At 45.9% G+C, this 9,002-nt stretch overlaps 1 protein-coding gene across 1 annotated transcript in view; it reads left to right on the forward strand.

Annotated features, from left to right (window-relative positions):
• The window catches only part of Klb (klotho beta), a 35,509-nt gene extending 26,507 nt beyond the window's left edge, over window positions 1–9,002 (forward strand). Inside the window, exons 3-5 of the mRNA XM_005359265.2 lie at window positions 1,618–1,886; window positions 4,378–5,521; window positions 8,277–9,002. Coding sequence (XP_005359322.1) covers window positions 1,618–1,886; window positions 4,378–5,521; window positions 8,277–8,665 — 1,802 coding nt within the window. The 3' untranslated portion in view covers window positions 8,666–9,002. The remainder of the gene's footprint in view (window positions 1–1,617; window positions 1,887–4,377; window positions 5,522–8,276) is intronic.

Below are 9,002 nucleotides of genomic sequence, written 5' to 3' on the forward strand. Positions count from 1 at the left end.
AAGGAAGGAAGGAAGGAAGGAAGGAAGGAAGGAAGGAAGGAAGGAAGGAAGGAAGGAAGGAAGGAAGATGAGATGGCTCAGAGGCTGCTCTTACAGAGGACCTGGTTTCCCAGCACCCATGTGGCAGCTCACAACTGTTTCTAACTCCAGTACCAGAGGGTTTGATGCCCTCTTCTGGCTCCCATGGGTACAGACACAAAGGTAGTTCACAGATACACATGCAGGCAAAACACTCCTGCGCATGAAATATAACACAAGTAATAAAAACTCTAAAAATGTTTTCGGGGCAAATTTCAGTTTTTATTTTAGACCAGGCTGACCTTGAACTCACAGAGTGCTGGGATCAAAGTCTCCATAGCTCATTTTTAGCCAATCAGAGTTTTAAAGCTGGAAACGTCCTTAGAGATGATCTTCTCCAGTAATTTCTGTATACAGATATAGGAAACTGCCATTCGAAGCCTTGCCCAATAGCTCCCTGTCAGAGACACAGCAGGACCTGGCCTTGGGCCCGCTGCCCTTCAGCCCAGCCACTTCTCACCCCACTTCTCTGCCTTCCATGCCTCCCGCCTGCAGCTGCTTACGTTCATCCTGAGAGCTGGTATTTTAGTCCCTGAAGGACAGTTTCACAGACTGGACAGTGGGGCACAAACAGGAACCCGCCAGAACTCAGAATGAGGAACTCTAGGTCACTAGTAAACATCACATCCCAAAAGGCTATGAAACCGCCATGCCCCGTGGCCCAAGACACACATCTGTACACTAAATATTTCCTATTTCCTCCTCTTTTTTTTTTTTTTAATTTGAGACAGAGTTTTACTATGTAGCTCTGGCTGACCTGGAATTCAATATGTAGGCCAAGTTAACCTTGAACTCTGAGATCTTGCCCACCTCTGCTTCCTGAGTGTTGAGATTAAAGGCATGTACCATCATACCCTGCTAAACTACATGATTAAATCTTTTTGTATTTTTTTGACACAGGATTTCTCTGTAGGTTTGGAGCCTGTCCTGGAACTAGCTCTTGTAGCCTGGGCTGGCCTCGAACTCACAGAGATCCGCCTGCCTCTGCCTCCTGCCGCACGGCTTAAAATTTTTTCAGCTATCAGAAATGTTTTTTTTTTTTTTTTTTTGTTTTTCGAGACAGGGTTTCTCTGTGGCTTTGGAGCCTATCCTGGAACTAGCTCTTGTAGACCAGGCTGGTCTCGAACTCACAGAGATCCGCCTGCCTCTGCCTCCCGAGTGCTGGGATTAAAGGCGTGCGCCACCATCGCCCGGCTCAGAAATGTTTTTAATGAGGTCCTTTCACTGTCGCTCATCTGTGTAGGGAGGGTACAGTGTTTATTTTGTGTGTGGCGTCCGTGTGGAGATCAGAGGACAACCTTCAGGACTCAGTTCTCTCCTTCCACCACACAGCTGACTTAAGTTGTCAAGCTTTGTATTAGGTCCCTTTACAGACGTAGCCATTTTGCTGGCTCCAAACGAACAATTTTTTTGTTTGATTTAAAAGGCCTGCTACTAGGACAAGTGTTGCTTGTGTAACAAGCCATGCCTTGGCATGTTGTTCATGAACTAGAATGCTTAGCCCTCTGAAGACCCCTGCTCCTCCTTTTCTCCATGCAGCCCTGAAGTTTGATGACATTCGAGTGTTTGGCTACACAGCCTGGTCCCTCCTGGATGGCTTTGAATGGCAGGATGCCTACACTACTCGCCGAGGGCTGTTTTATGTGGATTTTAATAGTGAGCAGAAAGAAAGGAGGCCCAAGTCTTCGGCGCACTACTACAGACAGATCATACGAGACAACGGTTTCCCTTTGAAAGAATCCACGCCAGACATGCGGGGGCAGTTTCCCTGTGACTTCTCCTGGGGAGTCACTGAGTCTGTTCTTAAGGTAAATTAACCACACGCTAGGGGAGAGGGTATACAATATGTTTTTACAAATGTTACAGGTTCAGATGTTTTGCTTGCATATACATCTGTGTGCCTGTGCTCATAGATCCGGAAGAGGACACTGGATTGTGGACCAGGCTGGCCTTGAACTCAGAGACCCACCTGCCTCCGTCTCTGGGGGCTGGGATTAAAGGCGTGTGTCTGGAGACACAGATAGTTATGAACACACATTGCAGGTGCTCTGAAACACTGGTCAGTGCTCTCAACTGCTGAGACTCTCCAGCCCTAAGTTGGGATTTAAAACTCGATTACACTGAATTAATTGTAGATGTTGTGGTACAGATCATGGCACACGTGGAAGTCAGAGGACAAACTGGCGTTAGCTCCTTCCCCTCTACCTTTACCTGGGTGCGAGGGGTTGAGCTCAGGTCACCAGGTTTACTCAATAAGTGCTTTGCCCACTGAGCCATCTCCCCAGCCTGAACCCCCTAATTATACAAACTAGTGTGTTTCAGAACCACCGCTTCACAAGTATATAAAACACACTCTGGTCATGGTCACCTTCACGTTACGTCCTTTACCCTCCTACTGGCCCCTTCCTTTGGGGGTGCCTCACCTTTACGTGGTCTCTGAGCAGATAACCACATGCACTGTCTACAGCTCGGGCTTTCTGGGGCTCTGTAAAGTGCAGGGCAATCTTTTTGATCTTGCCCTTTTTTTTGTGGCAAAATTGCCTTTTATAAACATCTTTTCAATAGCACTGGGATGTTCTGAACTTTTCAAAACACGAGCTGGCCTTAGCTGGGAAGACTGCTTGGGTAATTGATGATTATGCACAGATTGAACTCCATGCCCACATGATCAATGTTCTCTCAGTTTAATGTTCTAGATAACCGGTTGGCAGATGGCAAGAGGGCAGTGATATGACTTTGTAATTAGACTATGAAAGATGACACATGAGAAAACAATTAGAAGGAAAATATTTACTAAAGGTTAATTATCGGTTTTCATGGTGCATTTAAATTCAGTCGGGGCGAGGGAGGGGGAGTACTTTAATGAAAGCACAGAATTTTTCCTTGCTCTAATTAATCTTTCTTTGCTTTATGTTTAAAAACCACCTATGAGTGAGGACATGTAATAATTATTTTTCTGTGTCTGGGTTACCTCACTCAAAATAATGTTTTCTAGCTCCATCCATTTTCCTACAAAATTCAAGCTGTCGTTATTTTTCCTTATCCATTCTTTGGTTGAGGGGCATTTAGGTTGTTTCCAGGTTCTGGGTATTATAAACAAAGCTGCTATGAACACAGATGAGCATATGTCCTTGTGGCGTGATTGAGCATCCTTTGGATATATACCCAAAAGTGGTATTACTGGGTCTTGAGGAAGGTTGTTTCCAGGGCCCTGAGTTTTATCACGAGCATTGCACTAACTAGGTGTAGGGGCATATGCTTGTACTCCCAGCACTTGGGAATGGAGACAAGAGACACAGGAGTTCCAGGTCATCCTCGGGTGCTTATTAGGTTTAAGGCTAGCCCTGGGCTATATGAGCCAACGTGCGTGTGTGTGACACACACACACACACACACACACACACACACACGGGCGGGGGGGAGAACATCCCATACACTCTGCTGCTGAGTAGCTATGCTCACAGACACATGGTGGAGGAGATACTGCATAAAAATGGGATGGATATCTTTGGACCTTCCTTCCTTTTTTTTTAAAAAAAAAAAACATTTTTGGAGGGCTAGAATAAGGCCCTTTCTCCCATATTACCAACAGAGCAGCCAGAACTCAGAAACCATTATGAAGTTATGTATTTTATCTTGTAGTCTCTGCTATATAGCCTAGGCTGGCCTCAAACTCATAGTTATCCTCCTGCTTCAGCCTCTTGAGAGCTGAGATTATAGATATTACCACTACTCTAGGTTATCACTTGGTCTTTTCAAACAAGAACTACTGAGCATTGTAGCCACTACATGCAAGGGGCTACTGCCTACTGTCACCCCTACACACACACACACACTCTTTCAGGGGTGGTCTGCCTCACCCAGCCTCCTCTGAATGCAAGTGCTGCTCTCAGTGACTTTACAACCCCATTTTTACCGTAGTCATCAGCTTCGACAGTGCCTTTGACTGAGGGCACCCAGCCAATTTCCTGATTCATTTGCACACCACCACGCGAGATGCTATATAACCTGGATTTGTGGGTCAAATGAGCTGGAAAATGGCCCCTTAGGCTTTTCTCAAACAGCCGTCCTTCCCCTGCACTGTGTGGTTCCTGGTCTCCCTAGAGATTTGAAGGACTAGAATCAGGCCCCTTCTGCCTTATTACCAACAGAACAGTCAGAGCACAGAGACCATTATGGACAAAAGTTATTTATTGCATCTTGCCGTGAGAGGCTTCTAAAGACTCAGTTCTCATCTGAGGGTGGGATATGCTAGGAGCCACACGTGATTTACCTGAATGCGTTTGTTGTTTTCCACAGCCGGAGTTTATGGTCTCCTCCCCCCAGTTTATTGACCCTCACCTGTATGTGTGGAATGCCACCGGTAACAGACTGCTACACCGTGTGGAAGGAGTAAGGCTAAAAACAAGACCGTCCCAGTGCACAGATTACGTGAGCATCAAAAAGCGAGTGGAGATGTTGGCCAAAATGAAAGTCACCCACTACCAGTTTGCTCTGGACTGGGCCTCTGTCCTTCCCACTGGCAACCTGTCTGAAGTTAATAGACAAGTGCTGAGGTACTATAGGTGTGTGGTGAGCGAAAGCCTGAAGCTGGGTGTCTCCCCCATGGTGACGTTGTACCACCCCACCCACTCCCATCTAGGCCTTCCGGAGCCACTCCGGAGCAGTGGGGGTTGGCTAAACACATACACTGCCCAGGCCTTCCAGGACTATGCGGGGCTGTGCTTCCGGGAACTGGGAGACTTGGTGAAGCTCTGGATCACCATCAACGAGCCTAACAGGCTGAGTGACATGTACAACCGCACGAGTAATGACACCTACCGTGCAGCCCACAACCTGATGATCGCCCATGCCCAGGTCTGGCGCCTCTACGACAGGCAGTATAGGCTGGGACAGCGTGGGGCTGTGTCGCTGTCTCTACATTCTGACTGGGCCGAACCTGCCAACCCCTATGTGGACTCACACTGGAAGGCAGCCGAGCGCTTCCTCCAGTTTGAGATCGCCTGGTTCGCAGATCCGCTCTTCAAGACTGGGGACTACCCATTGGCCATGAAAGAGTACATCGCCTCCAAGAACCAGCGAGGGCTGTCCAGCTCAGTCCTGCCGCGCTTCACCCCGGAGGAGAGCAGACTGGTGAAGGGTACCATCGACTTCTACGCTCTGAACCACTTCACCACTAGGTTCGTGATACACAAGCAGCTGAACAGTAGCCGCTCTGTTGCAGATAGGGACGTCCAGTTCCTGCAGGACATCACCCGCCTCAGCTCGCCCAGTCGCCTGGCTGTAACGCCCTGGGGAGCTCGCAAGCTGCTTGGGTGGATCCGGAGGAACTACGGGGACAAGGATATCTACATCACAGCCAATGGCATCGATGACCTGGCTCTGGAGAATGATCGGATCCGAAAGTACTACTTGGAGAAGTACGTCCAGGAGGCTCTGAAAGGTGAGGTTTGGGGAGCTCACATACAGAGGTGGGAGGGGTATATGAACTGACAGCAGTGAGACGCTAGGAGCCAAGATCACCAGCAACTCAGATTTGTGGTTCCCGACTGACTCCTGTCCATTGGATTTCCCCCTTATAATGGGCCTTTATTAATGAATTTTTCTTTTTTTCTTTTTTGTGAGACAGTCTCTTTAGTCCTGATCATATATCAGAACCAGCTGTGTAGACTAGGTTGCCTACCGAATGTTGGAATTAAAGGAGTATGCCACCATGCCTAGCATAATATTCAATTTTTTCTTTCATTATTAATGTTTCTTAGACAGGGTCTAACTAGTCATCCAGACTGGTCTCCAAGGCCAGGCTGACCCCTATCTTCTTGCCTCAACCTTCCAAGTGGTGGGATTACAGGACTAGACTACCACACCTGTATGTATGGAATGCCACTGGTAACAGACTGCTATACCATGTGGAAGGAGTAAGGCTAAAAACAAGACCGTCCCAGTGCACAGATTATGTGAGCATCAAAAAGCGAGTGGTAGGGCTGGAGAGATGGCTCAGAGGTTAAGAGCACTGACTGCTCTTCCAGAGGTCCTGAGTTCAATTCCCAGCAACCACTTGGTGGCTCACAACCACATATAATGAGATCTGGTGCCCTCTTCTGGCCTACAAGCAGGATACTGTATAAATAAATAATCTTTTTTTAAAAAAGAAAGAAAAAAAAGCGAGTGGTAAGGTGCCATAAACTCATTATGGAAAATTGGGAAAGCATTTATTTTCCCTAAATAACACCTCACTCTCACTTCCCAAGAAAAGCACAGTCAATATTAGATTACATCCAGTGAGCTCCCTAGATATTGTTAATACAACCAATGTTAGAGTACGTCCAGTGAGCTTCCTAGATATTGTTAATACAACTGAACTCAGGCTATCACCCTTTTGTATACACCTTGTACGCTTGCTTGGGGAGTTGAACCCAGGTTCCATTTGACTACACTAAAAAGCTACATCCCCATATCCCTAACTTTTCTATTTTCATGGAACTGGGAATTTAACCAAGGACCTCATGCATACAAGACAAGAACTCTACCACTGACCTACAACCCCAGCCCCCAACTTTGTGGTGCTGGGGTTCAAATCCAGGACTTTTTTGTTTGTTTTTCGAGACAGGGTTTCTCTGTAGCTTTGGAGCCTGTCCTAGAACTGGCTCTTGTAGACCAGGCTGGCCTCAGACCCACAGAGATCCACCTGCCTCTGCTCCCGAGTGCTGGGATTAAAGGCGTGCGCCACCACCAGGCCCCAGGGCTTTCTTTACATGTGCTAAACCACCAATCTACCACCGAAGCACAAAACAGCGTGTAGTTGATTTTCTTTCTTTCTAGACAGGCTGGTCATAAACTCCTGCTCTCCAGCGTGTTGCCTCCACTGGAGGCTGCAAGCTAGTGTAACCACTCCTGCCCCTTTTAAAAACATTAGATATGTTTCACGTCATTAACTCTTACAAATGTTAATGGCTGCTTAATGTCCTATTATTAAACATATCTTGATATATTCAATGTCGGAGAGCAGCTTCGACAAAAATACCACTTACTAGGGTAGGGGCATGGGAATCAGAAAAACAGTAAGGGAGGACCTTAGAAGACACAAGTGAAAACAATAAAACAGAAAACATAGGATAGTACCGGGAGGGAGGTCAAATGACTAATGAAATCCACCTGCGTTTAATTATCCCAATACCGCAGGGGGGAGAAGACAAAAGACTGCCTAAACGCAGCACAACTAGAACAGTTACCTGCTTCAATACTTTGAGCCGTCAAGCAATTAATTCATGAAAAAACATTCTGTTGTTTAGGCAGTGAACCCACCCTAGACCAAGTATCCTGAAGGCAGCTGCTCCCAAGGGTAAGCCTCCTATTAGGAGCAAAAGCATGCTTGACCATTAGTCAGGGTGGAGTGGATCTAGCTGTGTGGGCCATCTTAATGTCAAAATGACTAAGGAACTACACCCTAGGTCGGGATGTTGTTGTCAACAATTCTGAGCAACTTCGAAACTCTCTGACAAGGTGAAATAGGCTTACATTTTTGGGCCTCCACAATTCAACCATTCTTTAGTTGGGGATATCACCCCACTGAAAAACTTATCTTTGTACAGAAATGTCATTTCTAATTACCTTAGACTGCCCAATATATGAAAATGTGCAGATCAGAATCAACAAACAAGACTGGGGACATAGTTGACAGTGCTTTTTTTCACATGCAGAAAGTCCTGGGCTAGTAGATCGCTACCACATATGAGCCAGGCATGGTGGCAAAACCAGGTAATCCCTGTCCTCTGGAAGTGGTGGCAGGAGGATGAGAAGTTAGTGGTCACCTTCAGTTTACACAGGGACTTAGAGGTCAGCCTGGAATGCATGAGATCCTGCCTCCAAAATAGTATCTTCAATGAAAATCATGACTTCATAGCTTTTTGACCTTAGCTTCAATGAAAACTAAATTTAAAAAAAAATTAAAAATTGTGTATGAATTTTTTGCCTTCGTGTATATCTGCTTGCTACATGTGTCCCTGGTGTCTGTGCATGAGTCCCTGGAACTGGAGTTACAGGTGCTTGTGAGCTACCACATGGGTGCTGGGAATTAAACCTTGGCCTCTGCAAGAGCAACCAGTGCTCATAACCATTGAGCCACTGAAATCTAAATTCTTACTCAAAGATACTTTACTGACCATTTGTGATCAACAATGTTGCTGTTTTTTTCCTAGCCTACCTCATTGACAAGGTCAATATCAAAGGCTATTATGCATTCAAACTGACAGAAGAGAAATCTAAGCCGAGATTTGGATTTTTCACATCTGACTTCAAAGCTAAATCCTCTGTAGAGTTTTACAGCAAGCTGATCAGCAGCAGTGGCTTTCCCTCTGAGACCAGCAGGCCCTCATGTGGCCAGCCAGCAGAAGACACCGAGTGCACCATCTGCTCATTTTTCACTCAGAAGAAACCACTGATCTTCTTTGGTTGTTGCTTCATCGCCACTCTGGCTCTACTACTGTCAATCACCATTTTTCATCATCGAAAGAGAAGAAAATTTCGGAAAGCAAAGAACTTAGAAAATATACCACTGAAGAAAGGCCAGAATAGAGTTCTTAGCTAAACTATCATTTCTGACATGGTCTAAAGATTCACTCCAGTTCCAAATACTGGTAACTTACAATGTGAGAGACAGCTGTAACCAAGGTGATGACAATCGATGCCTTTGCAGTGTGGTCCAAATCCTTCCCTTCGGTATTGACAATCAATCAGTGAATGGAGTTCTTAGAGCTGAAGACTTCATCTTGACAGGAATTCTGGGGATGACCCCAAACATGGCTAACATGGTTTGAAGTTTGAAGCATGTTTCGCATCATTTTTCTCTAGCTCTTCTGTAAATAGCAATCACTATTCATGGTAAAGAAATTAATTTTAAGTGAAGTTCTGTTGTTTTAGACTTC

This window comes from Microtus ochrogaster, linkage group LG1 (genome assembly GCF_000317375.1).
Source record: "Microtus ochrogaster isolate Prairie Vole_2 linkage group LG1, MicOch1.0, whole genome shotgun sequence".
In the NCBI taxonomy this organism is placed as follows: Eukaryota; Metazoa; Chordata; class Mammalia; order Rodentia; family Cricetidae; genus Microtus; species Microtus ochrogaster.